Source organism: Equus quagga, chromosome 1 (genome assembly GCF_021613505.1).
Source record: "Equus quagga isolate Etosha38 chromosome 1, UCLA_HA_Equagga_1.0, whole genome shotgun sequence".
NCBI classification, from domain to species: Eukaryota; Metazoa; Chordata; class Mammalia; order Perissodactyla; family Equidae; genus Equus; species Equus quagga.
The window spans coordinates 94,356,885-94,384,043 of NC_060267.1; the positions used below are offsets into that span (position 1 = coordinate 94,356,885).

At 58.7% G+C, this 27,159-nt stretch overlaps 1 protein-coding gene across 3 annotated transcripts in view; it reads left to right on the top strand.

Moving 5' to 3' along the window:
- COL5A1 (collagen type V alpha 1 chain) overlaps positions 1 to 27,159 on the top strand; it is a 169,062-nt gene that overhangs the window by 33,199 nt on the left and 108,704 nt on the right. For all 3 annotated transcript variants that reach the window (XM_046652521.1, XM_046652530.1, XM_046652540.1), the window contains exons 2-4: positions 7,550 to 7,717; positions 13,702 to 13,915; positions 14,876 to 15,038. In XM_046652521.1, coding sequence (XP_046508477.1) covers positions 7,550 to 7,717; positions 13,702 to 13,915; positions 14,876 to 15,038 — 545 coding nt within the window. The remainder of the gene's footprint in view (positions 1 to 7,549; positions 7,718 to 13,701; positions 13,916 to 14,875; positions 15,039 to 27,159) is intronic.

Genomic DNA, 27,159 nt, shown 5'->3' on the forward strand with positions numbered 1-27,159 from the left:
CCCCAGGCCTTAAGCTGGGCTCGGCGGTGGCAGTTCCTCATTCCCATGAAATGGCAGAGGGGGACAGGTGGGCAGGGTTGACGGAGAGAGGCAGGCGGAATTTGCGTGTGCGTGGCGGGGGGGAGAGGCCAGGCAGGCCACTCTCCTCCATGTCTGTGTGTGGCCCTCAGCGCACGGTGGGCAGAGCCAGGCTCGAGTCCAGCCCTGTCCAGCTCCAAAACCAGTGGTCTCTGCTACACCATGCCTGAGTGGGGCCCAGGGTGCTAAGGCCTCGTGGTGTGTCCCTGGGGCCTTGAGCGCGGCAGTTGCGCTATGCACTGCACAGTTCCAGGGGCACTCTTCCCATGGACCATGTAACGCCCTGGCATTGGTGAGGGGATGGCCGGGGAGGGCGGGGTCCCCTGGGCAGGACTGGGGCAGGGGGAGGGTGAGGGTGGGGCCTTGCTGTCGGCAGAGGAGTTGCAAGTTCTGGGGGATGGATGCCACTGAAGAGGGTTGGGGGTGTTTTTAGGGGCACAGGGGACCCCGTTTTCCCAATGTGGCAGTGAGCCTGGCCACAGGCCCCCAGCGCTCAGCGAGTTCAGGTCTGTGCCCCCATGACAGCCCCGGGGTAAGCCCGAGGCAGGAGGGGGAAGACCTTCTGCGGCTCCTGGCTCCTGGGATGGCTCCCCGCCCACCTGCCACCCACTGCCTGGCCTGCCCGAGGCCCTCAGCACATTTTCCTCCCTGGCCTCTCTGCTTTGTTCCCATAGTTTGGTCATTGAAGAAGAATTTCAATTGCAGCCTCTGAGAAGGCCTGTTTGTTTTCCAACCTGCTGGGCTGACCTCGCGGATGGCGCCCGCGCCCTGCAGGGCTGGCTGGTGCAGAGGGGCCTCAGCCACCGGGGAGGGAGCCCCCCTTGCTGGCCCTGCCCTCCATCCTGCCTGAGCCATGGATCTTCTTGTTTCCAGGAAGTGTCACACAGGAACTAGGAAGGATGGCAGTAAGAGCAGGTGCCTTCCACGGGTGGCCCATGCTGGGTGCTCTAGGGCCATGGGAAACGCAGAGTTCGGGACAGTTTCCATGAGTGTCTGTAGGGTCCAGGACCCTGTGGGCCCAGGGCCTCGGCGGGACATGCCTGGCTGGGCCTCTGCCCTCCTGAGGTCCACAGCCCAGGGAAGCCTGTGTTTTTGTACTTAGAGAACCACAAACGCGATGGGAACAGCGAGATCAGATACCCTGCTGCAGTAGGCATCCTGTCATTAGCTCCGTCTTTCGTCTACCTGTGCCAAGGTGGAGGGACGTTCAGGATTGGGGTGGATCAGAAGCTGAGGATGGCTCCGCTGCAGTCCCAGCTCTGCACTGGCTCACTGTGTGACCTTGAGATGGTCACTCCCCTTCTCTGTCCATTTCCTCTTTCAGAATAAAGGTCATTAGCCTTGATGTTACTTATGACCCCTTCTGGCTCTAAAATTAGTTCTGAGAATTTTGAGGACTTCAACCTTGGTGGCTATTTAGAGGGCTCTTAACATTTTCTCTTGAAGATAATGATGTTGACTTTGGGGGGGCTAAGAGCTCCTCTGGCCCCCCGCCCCCGCCGTTGGCTCGTTCCCTCGGGTTCTTCTGGCTCCCTCTGCAGCCACGGACACTGGGCAGGGCTGGCCCTGGGCTGGGCCCTGGAGGGCTGGGGGCTGTAAGTGTCGGGCTGTGACCTTTGGAGGACGGGCCGTGGAGCGCTAGTGCTGGGGAGGCGTGGGGATCCCGACATGGTGACCACGTGCCCGCAGGAGGGCTCAGCATCTTTCCTGCGGACTCAGCTTACCCAGCAGTGCTGCCTGGCCCCGGGCTCCTGAGCGTGTGTTAAGAGAGCCACGGCCTCCCTTCAGTGGTGGAGGCAGCGTGTGGACAGGGGCTGTGCAGTTGACCGTGGGGAGAGTCAGCCACTATGGAGGGACAGGGTGACAGTCACCCTCTAGAGAGATAAAGGGGATGTTAGTGCCTCACCTCGTCCCTCCGTGTGGCTGGGGTCTGGCAGAATCCTCCTATTTGGGAAAGGACCCGGGGCCTGGAGATCTGGCAGGTAGATGAAACGGCACCATGAGAAGAACCTCTTGATGGTAGAGCAGCCTTGGGCACTGCTCCGGCTTAGGGGGCCACCTGGACTTGGGGGGATGGAGAGAGAGCTCGCCTCCCACTGGGACTCCAGTCCTGAGGGACCTGGTGGAATCCAAGACATGTGATGGATTTGAGACCGAGAGAGCAGATTCTGATGAACCTCCTGACCCGTGCCATGGGGACGGAGGGAACAATGACCCAGCACGCCGTCTGGCACGGACATGGGGCCTGGACTTCAAAGGCACTCTCTACTGATAGCAAGTGGTGAGGAACACGCGTCGCTTATTTAGAGAAAAGCAAAAGAGGAGTGGAATTCCAGCAAAAACCCAGGCACAAGCCCTGGCCGCCCTCGTACAGGAGGCGTGACTGCCTCAGGGCCTTCCTGTGCGGATGGAGTGGCAGCTTGCAGTGCTCCGAGTGAGGCCACTGTGACACGGTGCCCGTAAGGCAGGGTGCCAAGGTGAGGTGGTGCTTTTATTCACAGAAATAGCAGCAGGACTCAGTACTCAGATGTCATTCTCCTCCTTGACCCTGCTTGTCGTATGTAAGCGCTGTAGGTTCACTCACTCAGTCATTCAACAAACGTGTCTGGGTGCCCTGTATATTCAGGCTCCTGCACCAGTGCGGCTCTGGGCACAGCTGATGACTAAGCCCCACCCACACGAGTGGCTCCGCCCGCCTCCTGCTGCTGTTTTGTATCCCTTCTCCGTCAATTCCTGCTGGGACCTGGGGCTGAGTAACTAAACCTTGAAAGTGCACCCCTACCACGAGGCCTTGGCGCTCAGCTGGGTTTGTTCAGCTGAGACATCTGTCCTGAAGCACCCCGTCCCTGGACCCCGGCACCAGGCCCTGAGGGCTGGGGAGGGCGGGGGGAGGAGGCGCTGGCATCAGCACTTGGTGAGGGCCCCCTCCCTGTGCATTCCCCTGTCCTGGGGCTGGCAGGACGGTGGCTCGGCAGTAGCTGGTGGGAGTATGCTGATTGGGTCCTGACCAGCATCCTTTCTAATGCACGTGGGGACCACAGGCCCTCCTCTGTTCCCCTCCTGGAAGCAGGCCATGCAGAGAAGCGTTCTCCATGAGGAGTTCCAGGTGCAAAGCAAGGGTGTGGGCCCGGGATGGGCCCTCAAGTCAGGCAGACGGGCGCTTGGCCACTGTCACCTCTTCCTTGTTCTGAGCACCACTGAGGAGGGGTGTCCAGAGCTGCTTGCGTTCCACGAGGAACCAATTTAAATTCCTGCTAAGTGCAGCCGGCTCTTTCCATCCATGGCTCTCGTGGGTGCTGGGTGCCTGAGCCCACCCCAAGAGCTCTGCTGGCCCCGGGGAGGGAAGCACAGGGAAGCTGCCCGGCTGGTCACAGGCAGGCTGGCTGCTGAGGTTGGTCCTTCTCACGGGGCTGTGTGCCACATCCTTGAGGCTCACCGGCGTGGTCTCAGCCCCACCATCTCTGGGTCCCCACGCTGGGGTGCATGAAGCAGCTGCTGGTCTGGCCATGAGTGCCCGGCGTGCTGTGCACGGCAGCCAGTCTGAGGGGTACCCTGGTGCCTCGTGTCCAGCAGCGTGAAATGAGGGCTCCAGGTGATGTGGGCTGCCTTATTCCAGGTCTGGAGTGGGGGGTCACGAGGCTCCCCACTCACGGTGGTGCCACCCATAGTGAGCTGCCACCCAGACTTCAAGAAGCCACTGCTGTGAATGCTGCCAGGTCCCCATGACGCTGGTCTCGGACCCTGCAGGGTGGACCAGACCCTCCCTCTCATATCCCAGCTCCGGGAGACTCTGAGTGGCAGAACCTAATTTGCATCCCGAGCCCTTTCTGAAAGGGGATCTGGGAAAGTTGTTCTCCATTCCCCAGGCTCTGCGGGACAGGAAGGCACCAGAAAACCCAGAAAGGAGGGTGGGCCGGAGCCTGCATGAGCCGAGGTGGGGTGCCCACTGCGCCGGGGCCTCTGCTCCCACGCCATGGGTGATGCCCATCACAGCTAGGGTGATGTGAAGCAGCCAGGCTTTGGAGTGCCCTTGTCCCCATCACCGGTCGTTCTCAGGCACAAAGACTGGCCCCTGGTTGGGTGCGGAGGCCTCACAGTCAATTCCTTTGCTGTTTTCGCTGAGCCGCTGGGATGCGCTGTGAGCCCCGAGGGAGCCCATGGGATATTCCCAGCTCGGCCCTCAAGGAGGAGAGAGCAAGAAGGGCAAGCTGTTTGTGGAGCTCCGAGGGGCCTGGAACTGGGCTGGGGGCGTTCTTCACTGTGGTAGCTTCTCTCATTGGCCTCAGGGAGGAAGTGACCCCAAGATCTTCTCCCTGGTGGGCTGACGCTGGGCTCAAACCCACCCACCTGTCCCCAAAGCTGGTGCTGTCTCCCAGTGACATTCTCATCCTGATGGCGAAACTGAGTCCCGGTTTCTCAGGGAAGTGTTTTTGGAGGGAGGGCTCCATGTGGACGAGAAGGAGAGTCCACAGGAGTCCTTCCTGGCTGATCCTCCCAGGCCCTTGCCACACCTTTTATAAAACTTGAAAATAGATTTTTTTTAGCTCTGGCACAGGGAGCTCCTGGCTGGTGGGGCAGGTGGCGTTGGGCCTGGAAAGGTCTGGTGGCCTTTTCAACTTGTTGCAACAGCGATCTATAAACATGTCTCCGAAGATTCCCGGGAAACAGCTCTCTGGGTCAGCAATCGAGAAAACAGCTCTGCAGGCCCGCGCAGCCGGGAGGGGCACCACGGGTCCTTGGCGTGTGAGTCCCAGAAACCGCAGCCGGGATCTTTGATCCGTCCCCTGGCCACTGCCGATCTTGGAGCCGAATCTCAGAGATGAGCCAGCGCTCGGCGCTGTGTCACTGTGGCAGGTGAGCTGGCGGCTGGCACGGCCATGTCTTCCCACAGCCGAGTCCAGGCCTGGGGCTGTGCCGGGCACCTGCGCCTGGCTCTGCTTCTGAGGTCAAGTACACAAGCGTCCAGCGAGGGCTGTGGGGGCTGGGTGGGAGGGGTCGCCGGTGCCGAGGGCTTCAGGGGTGCCACAGCTGTCGGGGGCCGGGCTGTGGGTAGGAGCTGAGAGCCGCTCAGGAACATCAGAGACCACGGGAGGCAGCGACTCTGTACGTGGGCAGAGGCCAGCCTGGACAGAGAGTGCCCTGGGTCCCCACGCTGCCCCTCCAATTGCCGGTCCTGATCGTGTCCCTGCAGAGGTGAGAGATCCTCGTCCCTCATGTTTCCGGTCCCTCGATTAAAGTGACAGAGGACTGCAGTGGAGCCGAGCTGTAGAAATGGCCCCGCTGGAGGCAGGGGTCTCAGAGATCTGGAAGCTGCATAGTAGGGCGCCTTGCAGGAAACTGTTGGGGGGGCGCGCACTTCATGATGGAGAAGAGCAGCGTCCCTTCTGTCCAGCCCCTTTCTCCTCGGAGCCTGGCCTAGGCTGCTGTCTTGCCCTCGCTCCCATCTCATTGCGGCAGGGTGGCCACAGGGCACCATCGGCACCTCCCCCTGGCGCCGTCCATGTGGCCTGCCCTGGACGCCCTGGCCCGGCATCTGCTCCCCTCTGGGCCTGCCCTGGACGGCACCTTGTCTGGGTGGTTCTCTTGTTAGGAGCTTGCTGGATAGGCAGTGAGGCCACACGGCCCCCTGGGCCCCCGCCCTCTCCTGTCTGATGGTTCCGTTGGGCTCCAGGTGCAGGAGCTGGCTGCAGGAGTCCTCGGAAACCAGCCAAGGGGAAGCCAGCCTCCAAACCTCCCGCCCTTGTGAAAAAAGTGGGACTTTGCCTCTGAGTCCCAGGCATTTAATAACCCCTCTGGGGAGCGAGGCCGACGAGCCGGGAACCTGAATAGTCAAGGAGGGCCGGAGACCCAAGGGCCAGCTTGCGTCCATCCTGGGTGCACCCAGCCGTGGCCGCTGGCTTTGTAGTAGCAGGTGTCAGAATCTGACCCAAATTGCCATGAGCATAAGGACACTTACTGGCTCATGTAGGTGAGCCGCCTTTAGGCACAGCTTGATGCAGGAGCCCGGTGTGGCCCGAGTCTGTCTCTCAGATTCCCAGACAGGTGCTCCCCACAGCCCTGGGGGACGGCTGCCTGTGGCTCCAGCTTCGTAGCCCATGCTGTGGACTGTGGAGCCAGCAGAGCAGAGATGATTCCTCTTTCCCAAAGGAAAAAGCCCCAGGATGGAGCTTCGTGGCCTGGCCCGGTCACATGCCCACCCCTGAACCAACCACCTGGGACAGGGCGGTGTTGTGCTCTGGCCACATAGGGCCCATATGCCGCAGCAAAGTGTCCATAGCTAGCCCCACCCACACCCGTGCGTGCAGGTGGATGCTGGCCGCTGGGTTCGGGGGGCCCCCGGGCAGCCCCCAGCTCCGTGCTTTGGCTCTTGTCACTTTGACTCCAGGTTTGAGTTTATTGTCTCTGCCTGGCCTCCCAGGGGCCTCCTGTTTGTAGTAACACGAGCTGAACTTTCCACACGAAACTGGCCTTGTTTAGGACAGGCAGGCGGATCCCAAGCCTGCGGTCATCACAGCCTGGGGGTCTGGGGTCCTCATGATGTGAGGGAGGGAGCCATGGGCACATGGCGCCATCCTTTGCGTTTGGGGGGCGGCCGAGGCCTCCAGTGAATACCCCGGCTTCAGTCGGAACGCCAGCTTCTCCCCTGCCCTCAGGCGCAGCTGCCCTTCTCTGCGGAGCCCCTGGATGGGGGGTCAGGAACTTTCCAGAAGGCATGCAGGGACCTCCTCCTCCTTGTCCTTGGCTCTACACTGTCTTGCCCTGAAGGCATGGGTCTTCTGGGGGCAAATGGAAACTGGATGTTTGCTGTGAACGGTTACAGGAAAATCACATTTTGATCGGATAGCGGTGGGGGACAGAGTGTGCCAGCAGCGTCCCGCCCTTCTCCTTCGTAGCGGTGCCTGAACTCGGGAAGCTGCGTAACAGACTTCACCAGCTGTCCCTCGATCCTGCTTCCTGAGCCCGCCCTCTGTGAGGCTGCGTCCGTCAGCCACGGGATCTCCCACTGCCTTGCAGCTTCGGTCCGGGGCAGGTGTTCCTGGAACACTGATGAGAAGGCGTGTCCGGGAGCCCGGGGGTTGTCCAGCTCTTGCTGGTTGAGGACTTGGGAGTGAAGGAGCAGCGTGAGTGCAGACTCAGGACGGGAGGCTGTCAGGCGGGGCAAGCGAGGGTTTGCCCCTGGCGTGTGGCTACTTGCAGGATCTGGGACCGGAGTGTGGTTCTGCTGAACTACACGTGTGCGTTTCTCCAAAGTGGTCCACCCCTCCTCCGCCGGGCACCTGGTTTCCTGAGCGGGTCCTCAGCATCTTCCCAGTGTCAGAAATTGGCCATGGTGCGGGTGGGGGGAAGAGGCGAGGGGTTGGTTTCCAATTCTTGTGAACCCTCCGGCGTGCTCCCAAGAAGGCGGGCCTGGGCTGAGCGCTACTGCTCTCCTCTCTGGGGCTAACCGCGCACCTCCCCTTTGTCGTTTCAGCTCAGCCAGCAGATCTCCTGAAGGTTCTAGATTTTCACAACTTGCCTGATGGAATAACAAAGACGACAGGTTTCTGTGCAACGAGACGATCTTCCAAAGGCCCGGATGTTGCCTACAGGGTCACAAAAGATGCTCAGCTCAGTGCACCCACCAAGCAGCTGTACCCTGGTAAGAGATGTCCGTGTGTGTGTTCTGGATGGTGCGTACGGCTCCACCCTCCTGCCTCCAGCCGGGGAGCAGAGCCGGAAGCCTGCGTGGTGGGGAAGCAGCCTCGGTGTTCCAGGAAGCCCGGCTAATGAGCCCGGTTTGATCTCATTATAGTGCAAACACAACCCCAGCAGCCATCACCATCCACCACCAAAGTCGGGTGCGTGAAGCTCATCTGTTCCCATCGATTCTGCAGGCAGGTGTATCTCCAGCTGTAGACAGGCTGCCAGGACTCCAAATGCAACAGGGAGATGGATGGTTCCCTGGTGACAAGGTTAAGAGAAATCTCAGGGTCACGGGAAAGGAAGGGCTTCCGGAGAGAAGCTTAATTGGGGGCAGTGACATTAAGAGACGCATGAATCAAACATCATAGCTCCCAGCTAGAGAGCGCAGGCACACGATCAGAATCAATTGCCAGGCGCCACATCTCTGCTTTTAATCACGTACCCAGAGTGGGAAGCGACGTTAGCTGCTAAGATGCAGCATCCACATTGTCCCTGTCACCTGGCCCTGGGGTAGGACATGACACCCCCTCCTCCCACCCTCTGGGCTTATCTGGATGGGCATAAATACGCCCACGATTGATAACCTCCCCTCTGTCTTAAATGAGCTCCTCGTTGTGATTCAGATCAGAAAGGGACCAGGGGCCCGTGGGCAGGTGAACTCACCTCAGGATTGTTTTGTGATTCTTAGAAGAAGACCGTGCACCATCCTTTTGGTGACCCGGATGTGACCCTGACATTGAACCCAGAGTTGGGCAATCTTTTGACAAGTTCTGGCGTCTCTGTTCTCCCACGTGCCCCCTGTGTCCCCGAAGGACACACTCTCAGGGGCTGCATTTCTGCTTCCTCTGACCTTCCACCCATAGCTCTGTGCTTCACCCCAGCTGTTTCCCAGCCTTCCTCGAAACCCATCGGGACTTGTAAAAGTTCATCTCTGAGAGAGGTGGGGTCACATCATGTCACGAACATCATTTTGGGCTGATGAGATCGCTCAGAGGCACCGAGTACCTGCAAGGTCTCTTAAGGAGCCCACTTTTGGGGGCCGAGTCCCCCTGGGTGGCAGATGCCCAGCCTCAAGAGCGTCTGACTCGCCCTCACAGACGGAGCTCGCTGCGGGGCTCCCTGCTTCACTCCCACGTGGGGTTTACTCCCCAGGCATCCAGAGGAGCCTTCCTCAGCCTTTGCGATGGACGTATCTTTTAGAATCACCACTGGATGCTCACTTGCATCTTGTCCAGAAGTCGCCTGCTTCTCCCCATGTCCCCGGTTTAGAATTCCTGTCGTAGAGATTCTGGGGGGCGGGGTCCAGGGAAAGACTTGAGGGAGCTGACTGCTCAAGAGCTTGGTGACCCTGTGCGCTAGAATAAATGCCCACCGTACCACGTGTGCATAGTGTCGTCACATTCAAAGGCCGTGCTTGGAAATCAGGAGTCCTACCTTGGAGGGAATCGGTAGTCAGTTGCTGACATTTAGTTTAGTCTGATCTCTGTCACCCAATTCAGGGTCATTGGCACAGCAGACTCGCTGGAATTCGGGTCCTTGTATCCTCTTTCCCCTCTCATTACCCTGTGGCAAGAAAGCGTAGGCTGTCAGAATGCAGGCTCGTTATTGGAGGTCTGGGATGGGTTCCTGAGCAGTAAGGTAGGGAATTGTTTATAAGCCCACGTTCTTCCCAAGCTCTCAAGTTAGTACCTTGATTGGACAAAGAGTTTAAATGGCTCTTACAGGGCCTTCTGGTCGTAATTAGCTCATGTCGTAGCGTGGGTCCATATATAACCATCACCTCATTAAAGCTGAATAAAACGAGCTTGCTGTGGGGTGAGTTAAATGGGCGTCTCTGTGGAGTCCTTTCTGCAGGTCCCAAGGCGTTGAGTCAGTGCCAGCTGTCAGGGGACATTCTTAGAGCTCCTCAGCGGAGCGTGACGCTGTGTGCCTTGGATCTGATGACACAACACGGCTTCTCTGTTCCTCCGTCTCTTGGAAACCTCTGAATGAGCACGCTGCCTGTCATCATTTTTGTTTTGAGGCCCGTCTCCCAGGGAGTGGCCGTGTCCGCCTGCGTTTTAGGTGCCCGTGTCTGCTGGGCAGCTGCCGAGGGAGGGCTGGTGTGGTCAGGTGGCCACGGCAAGGCTGGGGGCACGGTGGCCTGAGTTGAGCACAGATATCTGTAAACGTCTCTTGGTTCGAAGGGAAGCCCATGTGCAGGTGACTTATTCCCATAAGGAGAAGGTCCCCGATTCCTGCCCAGTGGGCTGCTTGGGGTCCCTGAAGATGCAGGCGCCCCCTTCGCAGGCTGAGCGGGCCTGGGTCATGAGTGCTCAGTGGCCAAGGTTGAGCAGGTATTTGGGAACCTTTGAGGGGACGTGTCCGCCTGTCCCCAGCCCAGGCCAGACATGAGTGAACCTCTGGCGTCCACGCACGTTGGCCTCCCCGCTCGCTGATCCTGCAGCTTTGCGGGAGTGGCCTGTGGTCTCCCTTCTCTTGACTGGACAATCGAGGCGCCATGGCTTGAGGCTCTCCCGAGGAATCCTGCCCTTCCATGAGGCGAAGATGAGCAGTTTGTGTTCTCTGCACTTTCTAGCAAGACGGCGACTGGCACTCCGCCCTGATTCTAAGAGGGTTTTCTAGTCATCTGGGTTCTGAGTCAGTGGGACCAGGGAGCTCGGCTCCAAGCCACTGACTTTCTCAGCGGCTGGCACTGGGTGGCCCTGACACCGTGTAAACTAGGCTGTAAGGACTAGAGCAGAACCCAGCACTGATGCTCTGGGGGAGCGGGCACTGTTGACAGAGTAGAGAGGGCTGCACTGCTTGCCTTGGGGGGTCCCCAGGCCTTGTCACCCTCTGCCTGCATGGGGGACATCATGTCAAGGTAAGACTGGCCTGAGACCCTGGAAGAAGCCTTCAGGGATCCTCCTTGACAACAGGAGGCAAGTGTGTCCCCTGAGGAGGCCCTGGCTTCCTGGGAACCCCCGTCTGCCCCAGGGCTCCCATGCTGGGGTGCTGCTACCTCCATTGAACCAGCGCCACCTGCTGCAATCACTCAGGTCCAGGGGTCCCCTCTGGGGGAAAGCAGAACAAGGCAGGCTCCCCTGATGGTCACCCGGTCCCCTCTGTTCTCATGCCGGCGATTGGGGTCCTCTCTCCATGTCCTCCTGCCCTGGGGGTCTTGGGGCCCCTGAGACCCCCCTCATGATCAGGGTCTGAGGTGGGGGTTGGATGTGACGATGTCCCCCCCAACCCCATCACCTTTACCCCAGGCCTTCCCTCCATGGCAGGGTGTGGGCTCCAGAATCAGCCTCCGTCCAGCAGAACATCCTGTCCCATAACTGTTGGCTTAGTCGGATTCAGTTTAACAGCAAACACATTGATTAAACTCCTACTGTATACCTAACTGCTCTGGTGCCTTTGGGCCCGAGGCTTAGTGAAAAGGAGACGATGCAAGGAAGTAATTGGGCCTCTTGCCAACCCCACCCCTCAATCATGACTTTGCTCGGAGAAATAAAATATGAAGTGTGGGACGACAGACTCATTTCTCCCCGACTGCCCAGACATTGTGGATTATAAAGTGTGCCGGCATCCTGGCTCGTGTCACGACTAGAATGGACCATCTCTAAAGTGACAATAAATCCATTGTTATTTTGCCAGGAGAGAGATTAATGTTAAACGTAATTTATTCTTTCAGGTTATCTGAGCAGAGAAAATTTGTTACCAGAGAGATTTAAAAATTGGGAAATAGCATCTTACTGAGCCGGGAGAGACGGTTTGTGGTCCCAGGCCACGTCTCACGCTGGAGAGAGTGGGCCCTCTCACTTCCCGGGCTCTTCATTCTTCAAGACAGGACAAGAACTGTCAGTGGCATGGAGTCCTCATGAGATGGGGACATGAGGCAGGTGGCCCTTTGAAATGAGTGCGAGGGAGTCACTGACTCCTCATAATTGCCCAGTCCACCCTGGATGTGGACAGCGAGCTCTGAGATGCTTCAGGACCAACACCACTCCGGCCCCGCCCATTCATTTGCTCAGGGACCAACTGGGCCACCAGGTCCTGCCACTGGCCTGGCGTCTGGGGTCCCTCCTGGGGCTCCCACTCCGTGGCTGTACAGCTCAGGCCATGATCTCTCATCCCCCCTCATATCCCCCCTCACATTTGGAGGGACACTGTGAAGCCGATGGCTGTGTGACAGTTGTGGCCTCAACAAACCTCTTCCCAAATGGCTTCCTGTCCGTAGAAGGACAGCCTGACTCGGTTCCTCAGTGAAACTGGCCTTTCTTCAGACAGATGATCGCACTGACCACCGTCACCTGCCTCCTGGAGCTGTCCCCCTGCACTTGGGAATGGGGGCATTGAGCTGGTCCCCTTGGGGGGTGGGCGGGGCCCTGGCGCTGAGCCCAGAAGCAGACCCCAGCACCCAGCTCCTTAACACGGGGTCCTGAACCCCAGCTGGGAGCCTTGGGCCTTTCTCTACGGGCACCTTAGCCAGATGGGCTTTTCCACCCGCCTCTGTCACAGCATGATCTCTCTGTCAGCCTTTAGAGGCTGGGGGTGGCTTCACCGTCTGAAGCAGCGGTGGCCTCTCCTGCCCTCCCCAGCAAGATCCTGCCCCTCTGGGTCCTACAGAGGGCGGTTTTCTCCTCCACCCCCTGGGAAGCCTCAGGATGCTGTTGTCCTGGTGCCCTGGAGGCAGCTTCTACCCAGCATGCCACCTGCGGCGCTCTGCTCCAGGGACCAGACGCCCAGGCCAGCTGCCAGGCCGCACGGCGATTCCGTCAGCAGAGGGCGCCCATGGATAGTGTCCTTGCTGGAAGCTGCTCACATCTCTGTTCTGTCACCTGACAGCAAGGCTGGTGGCCTGCTGGGCCATCTGGTTGACCTTGTTGCAATTCTGAAGAAGGGATGGGTCTGACGATGGGTTCTGTTCTTATCCAGGCCCCTAAGCCAGATTCGCAGCCTCTGTAGTGCTCCTGGGCGTGGGGCAGCTGCAGCCTCAGGTCCGGCCCCTTCCTCCAGGCAGAGGTTCCACTTTGACCCCTCTCTCGGTGCAGCTCCTTCTGGCTCCTTCCGAGAAGCACATTGACATTGGCTGAGCGTTTCTGGCTGGCTCGACTGTGCTCGATTGGCCCCCAGGCTCTCTGCAGAATTGCGGGTTGCAAGCGGTGAGAGATGATCACTGACTTCATCTCCAGGACTGATGGGGAGGGGGTGCCGAGAGTGCCTGTCACGTCCCGGATGCAGGGCGCGCCTGTGGAGTCCGGACGTGTAGAGCAGACCTGGGTGCGCTCGGCAGGGCTAACCTGGGTCTGCTTTTTAATGACCTCAGATTGTTTCCGGTCTGTGGTTAAGGAGCGTTCCCTCCTGCCAACACACCAGGGTTTTGTTTTCCTTTTAAAATTTGGATTGGAGTCTTTTGATTTCTCTCTACTTTTTCTCTGTTTTGCATATCAACCAAGAAATGGCAAAAAAAGGTCCAGTTCTAGTCATGCCCCCTGCCTGCTGCCTTCCTGCCCGCTTCTCTCTCCTCCCCGCATCCAGAGGGTGCTGAATGAGACACGAGCTGCTAGACACAACCTGAGGCCCTACAGAGGGTACAAAGATGCCTCGGAAATAGCCCCTGCCCGGAGGAAGCTCACAATCTAGGAGGTTCTAATTAGGATTTATACACAGATGTATTGAGGTGTGGGAACTGAGAAGATGGCATTGAAGGCTCACAGTTGGAAGGACCAATGAGGTTTGCATTTGAACTGAGCCTCCAAGTGGATAGGCTTGGCCATGTGATGCTAGGAAAGGGCTGCAGGAACCGTTTGATCAAGGTGCAGATGTGCAGCCATGGCTGTGCACATGCAGCAAAGGTTGTCAGATATCTGAGCTGGTTCGGTTGCAGAGACCTGCAGCTGGACACAGTTGGAGATTTCCTAACTGCTTTCTTATGTCTATCCTCTGTTCCAGCATCTGCATTTCCTGAGGATTTCTCCATTCTAACCACTGTGAAAGCCAAGAAAGGCAGCCAGGCCTTCCTGGTCTCCATTTACAACGAGCAGGGCATCCAGCAGATCGGCCTGGAGATGGGCCGCTCTCCCGTCTTCCTCTACGAAGACCACACAGGGAAACCAGGGCCGGAGGACTATCCTCTCTTCAGGGGCATCAACCTGTCAGATGGCAAGTAAGTGAGCACCACTCAGCAGCCCGATCCTTCTCCTGCTGGAGGGGCGGGGCAGGCCACCTGAAGCCCGCTGGCCGGATGGGGATGTTGTAGCAGGGGGTGGGCGCCAGCCCAGAGAGAGGCCTCGGGGGCCTGAGGGCTGGGTCCCTGTCTCGGGTCATCCTTCGTGGCTTTGGGAAGCCCTTTCTTCCCCGTGGACGTCCAGTTCCCATTTGTAAGATGCACTGACGTACATCCGATGGTAGCCTCTTGGTGTCAGAAGGGACACAGGAGATCGTGCGGTTGCAGTCAGCTTGTTCCAGAAAAGACTTAAGGATGCTTAAGGATACAGACACATGAGATGTGGGGGTGAATGATCAAAACGAAATAAAACAAAGGCACGTCTTTCCAGCGTTCTCTACTGGGTGCGTACCTAAAGCCTGGCGGTTCGAGCGTGGCCTCTCTTGTGGCTGACAGGTCTGAGCCACGTGCAGTGGTCTTTGAAGACCTTCACGACGTGATTCCTGTGTTTTCTCACTCAGAGTTTCAGATAGCTCCATCGGTCCCACCATTTCCCATCAAAATCGGTCTTCTCCAGCAGCCTTCAGCCTGCTGCTGGGGGTTTGGGGGATACCCACCAGGCGGTGCTCCTGTCCCTGCCTGCACTTGGCCCACTGGCCAGCCCACGCTGGGTTTCAGAGCCTGTGCTCAGGGCTTTCCACTGAGTTTACAGGTTCGGACAGCTGACCTCGTCTGAGAGACGAGCAATCTGAGGTTCCCAGAGGTGCAGTGGCTCTCACGGTGGCACGCGTGTGGCTGGGGTCTGTGCCCAGACCATCTGATTGCAGAGGCTCAGCTCCACCGTGACCGTGCAGGGAATAGACGGTCTTTCTGCGTGTCTGTACCTTGCAGCAGATGCCTGTATTGCGTCCTGTGATGCACGTCCCTCTTCACCCGCCCGGGCTGTCTGTTTCTTTGCAGGTGGCACAGAATTGCTCTCAGTGTCCACAAGAAAAATGTCACCTTGATCCTGGACTGCAAAAAGAAGACCACCAAATTCCTGGACCGCAGTGACCACCCCATGATAGACGTCAACGGCATCATCGTGTTCGGCACCCGGATTCTGGATGAGGAAGTGTTTGAGGTAAGCAGGAGGGCCAGGCCATCCCACAGGCCACCTGGAACAGACGCCAGTGAGCGGTCACTCCTTGGTTAGAGCCACTGAGGCTGCTGTCGGCAGGCCTGTCTCTCCATCAGGGCCAGGCTGCTATTCCGACGTGGCCACGATTTCTGTCGGTCACTGCTGCTGTCCCAAGGGGTGTCTGTGGCCTGTGGGAATGGAGAGGCCATGCGAGGACAGTGGTGGCTAACTCTTCCATGGGGCCCAATACACGTGTCTCCCGGGGACCACCTTGGGCAGGACACGGGGCTTTGGTGAGCCGTGACCCAGGGCTTGTGGAAACAGGCAGATTCCTGCCATCCGATGGCGGAGGGCCATCCTGCGAAGAGGGGACAGCTGCCTTCTGGGTGGCCTTGGAGGCAGAGCTTGGCCAGGGAGTGGAAGCTTCAGGAAGGCACGCACCGCCACAATTCAGAGACGTTCTAAGTCAGTAGTGCCCAGCGGTGTCCAGCTTGGAGCCTGGCTTTCCTGGGAATGCCGGAGATGGGGGACTGAGCAGACTGGGCCCTGGGAACCCCACTGCAGCCCGCGGGGCCCTGCGTTCCTCTCTTTTGTCGACTGGGGTTCAGTGTAAGTTAGCCTTGGAGAAGCAGGTCACCAGGGAGGCCCCGGCGGGGCGTCGGAGTCACCTGGAAACTTTACAAGTTCAGCTTCCTGTGGCAGGGCCCTGGGGGTTCGGGGGTACCCACCAGGCACTTCAGGTCGCGGTTCCTCCCTCTGGCTCAGGCTAGGTGGCGGCCAAGGCCCCTCGGTGGGCTCCCTTTCCTTTGACATAATCAGGCTTTGCAGAGGAAGATTTGGGCCCGCCAAGGGCGCCGTGGCTAAAGCGTGTTTGGAAACCCCCCGGCTGGATGGTCTCTGAGGGCTGTCCTGGCTCTCTTAATTTCACCCTTGGGGTCCCCGGAGACAGAGGACAGGATGAGGCAGCATTTCCTTCGGAAATTCCCGAGAGCTGGCGAGAGTTCCCCGGAACCCCCAGCTCCCCTCTGGGCGGTGTTGGACCGGCCAGCCCCTTTCACCAGTGCTCAAGCCTGGGGTGGGCTCCCTGGGGCCTGTGTCTCCTCTGTGACTTGAGTCCCGCCAGGCCGGACGCGGTTTTGGCTGGACCCCAGCGGTCACTGAGCGCATGGGGGGTGAGAGTGTGTGCCCGTCACTTCATTCTGTCTTCATGGCAGCCGCGATGGCTGCCGGTGGGCGGGGAGGACGGGCGAACAGGCAAGTCTCTTCTTTCTGTGAAGTCGGAATGGGGCCGTGTGGTCTGACTACGGAAGAGAGGTTCAGGAGGGTGGCGGCCTCGAGTCAGACTCTTCGCTCCGTCATGGCCTGGATTCGGGGCCTCCGGCAGGTGGCTCTGTCCCTTCTAAGCTTCTGCTTCTGCTTCTCCACCTGTAAAAGGGAAGCAGAAAGGCAGCTACCTCGTGGAGCTGGGAAGAAAATTCCATGAGGTCGAGTGCTACGAGCAGCAGCATGTGACCTCTCTCACGGTGACGTTTGACAAATGGGAGTTACTTGTCCTCGATGTCAGTGCAGTGTCGCAGCAGGTGGACAGGTGGGGCAGAAACCAGGTGGTCCGATGTGGATAAGCAAGGAGAGATCAGAAGGTGGGAGCAGGCCGGGCCTGTTAGGAGAAGGCTGGGGGCCAGTGTGGAGGGGGGTTCTGTGGGTCCTGCCAAACCGGGCAGCCCTTGTGTGGCCGGAGCAGGTTTCCAGGACACCTGCAGCCTGCAGGACAGCGGGAGGCCTGGGCGCCTGCATCCTGCTGCCTCTGCACCATTTGCAAGTTATGGAGACGCACCCTCTGACCACACTTGCCCAGAGACCTGGGATGAACTGTGGACCTCTGGGCTGTCCTCTGCCCGGCAGGAGGTGGCTTAGGGGCTCTCCTGGGGAGCTGGTGTCAGAGGCTGGCTTGGGGGTCGTGCAGACTGGGATGGAGTTTTTGCTGTTGAGGGGATCCAGGTGAAGCAGGCGACGTTGGTGAGTTGTAGGACTCTCGTTTGTAAAACGTGGGTACCAGTGATGGCGCCTCGAGAGATGCTGGGGGCTGACCAGGGCCCACCTGTGGAGCACTCGGCTTGGATTCCTGCTCAGCGACCCACAGCCAGAGTGGCAGCAGCTGCCCGTTTTCCTGTGGGTTGAAGTTCTGAGCTGCGAAGGTGCGTGTGCTGAGGCTGGGCAGCGGCATTGGGGGTTGGAATTAGTTTATTGCGCAGTAGCTTTTCTGCGTGGTACCAAGTCTTTGTAATTTCTGGTGCCTTTTCTGTGCTTACGGTGTGCCTTTTATTGTAAAGGTCCAGGAAAAAGCTTTATCTGTCTTAAAAAAAAAATCAGGATCTTAAAACAAATCCTGCCTCCCTGATTTTCTGACCGAGCCAGAAAAGCTGTTTTCCCATGAGCACAGATACATGAAGAATGCATTGCTGTTGGGCAGCACCGGGAGGGTCGGACTGGTTTTGAATCCCAGCTCACTGTTTATTGGCCGTGAGATCCCGGGCGAGCTGCCCAGCCTGTCAGAGACTCAGTTTTCCCCACTGTGAAATGGGGACAGCCATAGTGCCCAGCCCGTATTTGTGTGTGAGAGGCAGAGGTGAGAGTTCATGCATGTGCGTGGACCCCAGCCGGCGTTTCACGACGTTGCCTACCTTTATTATTAAAGGATGAAACTTATTTAAAAAAGAAATGGGCCTCCGATGAATAGCCCTGTTTTCCTTCTCCGCTCCTCCCAACAGCGGTGCAGGCCTTGCCGTGTGGCTGAGGGTGGGCAGGCATTGAGCGAAACAGCCGCTCAGGAGTTTGTTCAGAATTGTGGGGACCCATTCTTTCTGGTCATGGCGTTTGATTTCAGCGGGAGTGGCTTCCAGGAAGGAGAGACTTTTGTTGACCACAATTTCGTCGCGTTCGGAAGCAGGTTTTCCTCGCCCTGGACGTCCCTAGCTGTTAGATGTACTCCTGTTGGAAAATGCGGCCTGTCGTTCGTAGTGAAGACCAGCAGAAGGCGGTGATGTTTTCGGCGGCCCCCGAGCCTGTTTTCCTTTGCTTTTTTCCTTCTCAGTGTGGTGATAAAGTTGGGTGGGTGGGCCTCCCATTCCCAGCTGCCCTTTGTCTCGTGGGGAGCGAGACAGAATTTTTATTTCTTTTGAGATAAAAGTGATTTAGCACTTTGCTTTCCAGCAGGTTTCAAATAATGACGCTTGCCATTTTAACCACTTGGCTGCTAGAGAAGTCTCTTGAAAAGGAGGGGGCCGCACCGTTGAAAAATATTTCTCTTGCAGCCACATTCCTCCTCTGGAAGGATGGCTTCCCCTCATTAAAAGCCAATTTGTCCCATGGCTCTGAGAAGCGCTGGCTGAGCCGGAAGGATTCTGGGCACTTTGGGTGGATGGCCAAGTCACTGCTGGCACACACATGCTGAGTTTTGTGCTCAGTGCTCCTTCAGAATAGGGACTTAGCGAATTCTAGAGAGTCTGTTGGGAGCGCCGGGGTTTTTCCTGGGGTGTGCGTGGCCCCACAGAGGCCTCCTTCATCCCCTGTGAGGAGCCACAGAGGAAGCGAACTGGGGATGGAGACCGTCAGGGCCGAGATAAGTGCTTCTCCTGCAGCGCGGCGCCTAGTTTTAGCCAGACGGCATGGTGCCCGGGGCCCCCCTGGGTGCAGACCCTGGGCCTGGGTGTGTGGTGGAGGCGGGCGTCAGCAGCCTGCGGCTCCCTCGGCCTCCCCAGCCCTGGGGTGAGCCTGGTTCTGACGGGGCCACCCTGGAGGGGTCTGGGGCGTGGGACGGGGTGCTCGGCCTGGGGAGGGCCTCTGTTTAGGGCTCTGTGGTGGAAGGACTGTCCTTTTGGGGGGAGCCGTGTCCAGGAGGGGGGCTGTGGAGCAGAGGAGAGCCGCCCCAGGGGAAGATCTGGGCCTGGAGCCAAATCTCCTTTTAAGCCATTGAATGTTTAAAGGGGCTACAAGACCAAACAGACTAAACTGGAGCTTTCTCTGCGAAATCCTGGGTGCCGGTGGGAGAATGATGTATTGCGTCCAAGTGACGGTCGTCCGGTCTGCCTGCCCGCCTCTGAGTTGTTCAGAAAGACCCCGTGGCTTACCTAATCGCTGATCCCCTTTTTCCAGGGCCCTGGCTTTTCCACTGACACTTCTTCCTGGAAGTCAGCTTTCCTGGGGCGGGAATGGGGCCTCTCCTGAGAAGGGGCTTTCTTAGCTGTCCACGGAGGCGGCCTGGGCTTCCTCTGGGGGGCGCAGAGCTGCCCTCCCGGGATGTGGATGGAGAATGGCGCCGTCAAGGTCTCTAAGGCCAGAGAACCGTGAGCTTGGCACCAGAGGCCCAGGTCCACGTCCTCATTCCCACTGCCCAGGCCGTGACCGCTGAGCCCCCAGACCCCTTCAGGAGCCATCCTGTCACCTGCTACTTGCCGAGGGCCTCCCTGGGGCGGCCCATGCTGGAGATCACACAGGGCTCAGGAAACCAGAGTCTAGTGGGCTCCAGAGGGAAAGGCTCATGACTGGGCAACGAGGGGCTGTCGGGGCATGAAGAAATGCCGCGGAGACGGCAAAGTGCGAAGCGTTTTGGACGTGGTTAGTGAGCTGCAGGACTGGGGACGAAGGACACTTCCTGGGTGCCCAGACATCTGGGGACTATTTGCCAGAGAAGATGTTCTCTGTGTGGTGGGGAAGGAGCGTGCTCTGCAGCATCTGGGTTGTCCACCTCATTGGGACTGTTGTTACTCCATCTCTGACAGCCTCTTCAAGGTTTTGTCAACTTGACCCAAACTTCTCTGTGGAGAGGAACCACAGACACCTTCCAGAATGTGCTTTTCCCTTCTTTGGAAGGGACTGAGGGGCTCATTGGTGGAGCTGGCGGCCAGGGGCTGGCGGGGCCAATTCTGAGTTCCCCTTCGGCATTGAGTTCAGAAGCAAGGCAGATGCTACAGTGGGACAAGGCTGCCGGCGGTGGGCGGCCCTGGGGCTCGCTCAAGCTGTCTCTGTGTCCTCTGTGCTCACCCGTTGATGGTGTCCACAGGCCGGGTGTCCCTCTCGGGTCCATGGATGCTGTTCCAGCAGGTGCTGCTAGTTAGACCCATGCTGGGGACAGGAGGAGCCCAGCTCTGGAGCCTGCTGGATGGGAACAGCAGCTCTGTGTGGAACACCAGCCCGTACGATCCATCCCACGGCTGCAGCAATGAGCAGAGCAGCCCTGGAAGGATCACGTCCTGCCTCCCGGCTCTGTCCCATGAGCCACGTCCGCCCCAGCCGCTGCTCTCTCCTCGGAGTCCATTTGTGCTTTCCCTAGAGGGCCTCCCTGCCGTGCCAGGCCATGCGGGGTGGCCCAGCGCCCAACAGGCAGACCCCTAGGGATGCAGAGGGACATGAGAGAGTCAGGGTCAGAGGCGTCTCGGCCGCCAGGCCCTCAGCTCCGCCTGCTTTGCAGGGACCTTCTCCAATTCCTGGGATGGACAGGGATGTTGCAGTTCTATGAGTTTCGTGTGGCTGGTGGAACAAATGTCCGGGATTTGGTGGCTTAAAAAGACAGAAATTTACTCTCTCCCAGTTTGGAGGCCAGAAATGTGAAATCAAAGGGTCAGCAAGGGGGCCGGCCCCGTGGCCAAGTGGTTAAGTTTGTGCACTCTGCTTCGGCAGCCTGGGGTTCACGAGTTCGGATCCTGGGTGCAGACCTACACACGGCTCATCAAGCCATGCTGTGGCGGCATCCCACATAGAAGAACTAGAATGACTTACATACAGCTGGGATATGCAACTATGTCCTGGGACTTTGGGGAGAAACAAAAGAAAGAGGAAGACTGGCAACAGATGTTAGCTCAGGGCCAATGTTCAAAGAATAACATAAGAGGGAACCACCTTAAAAAGGTAAAAAGGTGTCAGCAGGGCTGTGCTCCCTCTGGAAGCTCTAGGGGAGAACACTTCCTGCCTCTCCCGGCTCCTGGTGGCCCCAGGTGTCCCTCGGCTTGTGTCCACATCACTCCAGTCTCTGCAGCTGTCTCCACGTGGCCTGTCCTCTTCTCCCTGTGTCTCTCCTCTGTGTGTCTCTTACAGGACACTTGTCATTGGATTTAGGGCCCGCCCTAATCGAGGGTGGTCTTATCTGGAGACCCGTAACTTAATTACGTCTCCAAAGACCCTGTTTTCAAATAAGGTTGCATTCCCAGGTTCCAGGGGTTAGGACCTAGACCTGTCTTGTGGGGTGACAATTCAACTAGAGACCCACACCAGTGTGGAAGGGGGTTTTTCTCCCTGTTAATTCCTGCAGGGTATGTGTGGTTAAGTCAAAGCAAGTCTCTGGGCATGAATCTTTGGTTGGTTTCAGATCAGAGTTTTCTTAGGCTGCTGAGTTGTGTCTGGCAAGGAAGGAAGGAGGGTCTGCTCCTCCCAGCTGAGCTGGACGGGGTGGTCAGGGGCAGCCGTATGCACAGCTCCGAGCATGGATGGGGGCTGACCGGCCAATGAGGACAATGTGCAGGGAATTTGAAGTGTGTTTTCGTTTCCGGTTCGGGTCCAGGAAGGGCTGTGCAGTGGGTGAGCGTGGGCCTGGCCTCCTTCCTGGTACGGGTGGCTGGCAGCCTGCAGGCTGGGAGCCAGTGACCAGCTGGGCATTGGGGAGGGTGTGGCTGCTTGGCAGAGGCAGGAGCATGTGGCAGTGGCAAAGAGCATGGTCTCAGCTGATGTCCATGCCAAGGGGCTTTGGTCTGGCATCACACCTTGAGTGGTCAGAGGTTTTCAGGGGTGCAGGTCAAGCTCTGAGGACGTGCCCCTGGAGGTGGCCTGGGTTGTGCCAGGTGTTCATGATCCATGTTGAGCCAAGTAGCCCAGAGCGGACCGTCTCTACCTGGGGGGTCTGGCAAGGAGGGGTCCGAGAGAGCCTACAGAATCAGACAGGCCCTGCTGCAGCCCTCGAGCTGGGGACCGGGCCCCTCCGGCTGCCTGGCCCACGAAGGCTTCAGGTTTGTTCCATGGAAACTGTGATCAGCAGCGCCCGTGCCGGCCCAGACGGGCTGATGCAACGCTGGAGGCCCGGCCTGTGCGATGACCTCATGCCGGCCTACAGTGGACTTTCCGATCTGTGGGTCTCCTGGGAGGATAGGCGCCGTGGCTCCAGAAGGGAATGTCACTGCGCGTCGACCCGCCAAGCTGCAGCGGCTCCGGAAGGAGGGCCCCGGGGACGGGCCGGGTCACAGCCAAGGAGGGAGGAGGGTCATTGGCTTTCCTGAAGGGGCAGGGCGTTGTGGCGGAAGCTCCTGGGTGCCGAGTCCCGCTGTCCTGCCTGCAGTGGCGGGGCCAGTGGCCGAGGGAAAGCCACCCGCCCAAGCTCAGGGCTCCTGTGTGGGCGCTGGAGGGCGAGGGGATCCTGTTGCGTTTGTGGGCTTCCTTACCATGTCCAGCCGTCGGGGGATGTGGGGGGACTGCAGCCGAGCCCTGGTCCCCACTTACCTTCTGCGCGGCCTTGGACAAGCCTGGGACTCAGTTTCCTCATCTGGAAAATGGGCTGTAAGGCTTGTGGTGAGGCTGGAAGGAGACAATGCCTAACAAAGCCCTTAACACGGGGTCCATGACGGGCGAGCCAGCCCGAGGCGTCCATCTGCATCCAGGGATACTGTCTGAGGGCCGCTGGGCATGGGCACACCCATCACGGCCCGTTCTCTGGCTCTCTTGCCCACTCCGGGGAGGGTAGGTGCTTACTATTGTAATGCAGTCGTGATTGTTGTTCCTGCCGGCTTCGGGGAGATTCAGCAGGGGCGTGCAAGGGCCGCACGCTCAGCTGGAGTGTAGAGGGGCTGCGTTCAATCCTCACCTGCATGGTCCCTCGTTCCTGGGCTGCTGTTGCGAGGCTGTGGGGTGCGAGGTGCCCCCTCCGAGGGGCAGGCCGCACAGGAGGGCGGGGAGGGGGCCCTCGGCCTCAGCGTCCCTGTGCCTCCAGGGTGGGAACCACTGGGAAGCCCTTACGTTGCCTCTGGAGACTGGAGGGTGGGCTGGCGGGTGCTGGGTGCCCGGCCCCTGAGCGCGTGTCCCGGGGTGGGAGGGCCGGCGGCCGGCTGACGGCTGTGCGGAGCACCCGCGGGCGGTCTCTGACGCTTTGGCTCTGAGTCTCCGTTTCGGAGAATGTGGACAGTCCATCCTGGGCTCCTTTCCAGTCGGCGCCATCCTGCGTTTATTGGGACGCTCTCTCAGCGCTGGGAAGGGCAGGTGCTCGTGGGGGCCGCACCGGGCGGCCTCTGCTCCCTGAGGAGCCCCAGCGCTGGGCCGGTCAGGGGGGCTGGTTCAGAAAGCCTGAGGCCCCGAGATGGGGTGGGGGGCGGTTGCCTCCACAGGTAATCTCTCCCTTCTGTTTGGAGAAGCAGAGTAACAGTAACGCTCCCTCTTGGTGTCGAGGACGGTGCGTTCCGCCCTCACTGCCTCATAGTCCGGTCCTGATGGTCGACTGGACAGTTCTTCCCAGCAGCCTGTGAGGTGTGCATTGCATTGGCTCCGCAGTACACACGGGAGAACCTGGAGCCCAGAGAGGGAAAGCCACCTGCCCAAAGTCACGTAGCAGGGAAGTGCAGGGCTGGATTTTGGGCCCAGGTCTGGACCTTTCCCTGGATCAGGAGGTGAAGGGATGAGGAGCATTGGGTCCCTGATGCCAGATTTCCATCCTTGTCCCTTTAGGCGTCTGCCCTCCAGCCTGACAGAGCCCCTGCCTGCTCACTCCCCTCGCGAGGGTGACCCTCCAGCTGGCCCCTGGGCTCTGTCCCTCCCAGCCCCGAGGCCATGAGTGTCTCCACTCAGAGTGACCTCGCCTCCCTCCCGCCCCCCCCCCCCCGGGCCCTGGCACTTCTCGCTTTCCACCTGGAGTCGCTGCCCTCTTCAGTCCCTGCTGGGTTTTCCAGGCCTCCCCAGCCACTCTCTGTCCAGCTGTGGCCAGTCCAGATGGTCTTGGTCCATAAGGAGGTCCTTCAGAAAGGTCTTGGGGTGACCAGGCGGCAGTCAGGACTCGAGGGCCCTGGGAGGACTCTTGACCCTCATGGGGGCCTGGAAATCTACCAATCCGACGTTTGCAGAGCCGAGAGGCCCGCGGGCAGTTAGTGCTTCTGGGAGGCTGTGTGTGTGAAGCCACCTTCCAGAAACTGGGAAGTGCAGATGGTCCCCACGAGTTAGCTGCACTGGCTCACCCCGACCCTCTTGTGTCCGGAGAGCGTTTGCCGTCAGGGTGGCCTGGGGTTGGGGCACAGCCCAGGACCTTGGCCGGGCTTGTGCCACAGGGCCTTCCTGCTCACGATAACTCTGCCTTCTCCATTCGGCTCAGTGCAGAGTCTGCTCTGAGGCGGAGCCGATGGCAGATAGCATTTGGAGCAGCCTGCCTCTAAAATCAGCCCCCACTGCTGCCCGGCCCCCCAGCGGGATGTGCGTGTCCTGCATGCAGGGGGGAAGCCTTCCGCTGGTCGTGGGTTTGCAGAAAGACCCCGAGTCAGGTCTGACTGTCAGCGAGGACGCCAGTTACTCTCCTCTTGACAGAATGAGACTCAGAAAGGTCTTTCAGGCTGGGACCATGTTCTAGAGCCAAGGAAATGAAATTCAGTAAGGATAAATGTGAATTTCTGTAGCTGGGTTCAAAACGATCAATTGTGCAAGTGCAGGGTGGGGAGATGTGGTGGTATATTCTTCCCACGGAGAATGTAGGGATTTGTGGCTGTCCAGCCCGTTAGTGACCATGCTTCACATGTTAGTGATGCGGCTTCACAGTCATACATTCAGAACAGAGGGCAGGATGATCGAGGGTCTGGACCTTGCCCTGCGGAGGCTGAGTTTCAGACCTGAGGTCTGAGTCTAGGATGGGGAAGGCAGGAAGGAGAGGGAGTTGGTGCCCGAGGGTGGAGGGCCTCGTCCGGGGGGATGGGGATGAGGTGGTGGCAGAGTGAGCACCACGAATAGGACCTTCATGAATGTGAACCTTTAGCATCCACCTCCAGGGCCGAGCTCTGAGGCCTCCCCCTCCAGGATGCCTTCCTTGACCTCCCCAGGCAGAGTCAGTTACTCCGTCACCTGGGCTGCCTTCAGAGGACGCACTAAGAGTTTGAGGCTTGAGGTTAGGGATGCTGATTTATTCATCTTGGTGTCCATAGGCTCGTCCTACAGGGGCTAAAAGTGCTGATTGAATGGGAGAAAGAATGAACAGTCACAGCTGACTGCCTTCGTTTGGGAAATGCTTTGGCAGAGCTCGAGAGCTGATGGTGATGGTGATGACGGTGGTCATGGGGGTCGTGGGAGAGTGATGATGGTGATGATGCTAAGAATGATGGTAATGGTGGTGGTGGTGATAGTGGTGATGTTCATGATGGAGATGGTAGTGATGATGATAGTGGTGGTGGTGGTGTGGTGGTAATGGTGGTAGTGATGGTCGTGGTGATATTGCTGATGGTGATGGTAGTAATGGTGGTCATGGTGGTCATGGTAGTGATGATGGTAGTAGTGGTGATGATAGTAATGGTGGCAATGGTAATAATGGTGGTGATGATAGTGATGGTGGTGGTGATGGTAGTAATAGTGGTGATGACAGTACTCATGGTGGTGATGGTGGCAGTACTAGCAGTGAAGGTAATGATGGTGGCAGTGATGGCAGTTGCTCCTGATTCATCCAGCCCTGACTGAGAGCCAGACCCACCAAGCGTGCTGTGCGTACCGTCACACTTGGTGCTCAGGACACTTCTGTGAGGTGGATTTTATGATTCTCTTTACAAATGAACAGATGGAGGCCTGGAGAGATTAAGTGATGCACTTAAGCCCCCACAGCTGGCAAGGGAGGGATCTGGCACCTAGGCCACTTGTGGTCAATGCCTCACCCCTCTGTGCAGTGGCGCCCAGGGTCCATGTGCCCTCCTCTGAGGAGCTTGTCACAAAGCACGTGTCCCTGTGCTCGGCGATCTCCACGTGCTCCGTATTCAACCCAGTGTCCCCAGGCTTGCTGCTCTGAAAGTCTGGAGGAGAGGAGGGTGGGACAGCTTCACTCATGTGCTGCCCAGGTGACAAGTGTGGACCCTTGGACCTGGGACTTGGCTGGTCATCTAAATGTCCAGAGTGACATCGCTAGAGCCACACAGCTGATGGGGGAAGGATGTGAGGTCTGTGCTGTTTACAGAGTCTCTTGGGTTTTGGGGGAGGTGGGCCTGTCAGCCTGGCCCCTGCCGCTGGCTCTGCTGCCCTGTCCCTTGGTCTGGGGACAAGGTGTCCCCTGTGCCCCTGGCCCCGTCCTGGAGACTCAGGTGTGGGCAGTAGTCAAGGTGGTGGTGATGGCAGTAATGGTGGTAGTGATGGTGGTAGTAATGGTGCTGATGTTAGTAATGGTGGTGGTGGTGGTTGTGATGGTGGTAGTAATGGTGGTGATGGCAGTAATGGTGGTGGTGGTGATGGTGGTGATGGCAGTAACGGTGGTAGTGATGGTGGTGATGACAGTTGTCATGGTGGTGATGATGGCAGTAATGGTGGTGATGGCAGTAATGGTGTTGGTGATGGTAGATTAGACTGCGTTTGACCTGCACAGCACAGGTGTGAGTAGACTCGAGCCCAGACACCCTGGAGCAGCACCTGGCTGGTGGTGCAGGTGAGAACTGGGCTGGGACCAGAGGCGGCCGTGTCGTGGGGGGAAGGTCACAGACGTGGACTGGCGAGGCACGACCTGGGGTGGGGGCAGCAGGAGGTGGTTTCCGACTACGTGGACATCTTTCTTTAACACTCACCTGAATAGTGTTAGACTCGCTCGCAGACTGTGGTACACGGAAAATCATGGCCTCAGTGGTCTCGACCTCCCCTGCCTGGAGGCCCTTCCTCTTCCGTTGTGTGCTGCCTGGATGAAAATCTCACAGCAGGATTTCAAATGTGATTTGTTTGGGCCTCAAGAGCTTGCACAGGGGAATTGGGTGGCCTTTGCTGTGTGAAGTCTCTGGGGACATCAAGGAAGCGATTCATAGAAGGGCCCCCCAGCATCCCCCTGGCCACTGCAGGCTGGTCACGTCTGTCAGAATCCTCCATGTTCCCCGGGGAGGAAATCTTTGCCGGGTGGATGGTGACGGTCCGTGCCTGTGCGCATCCCTGGTGCTCT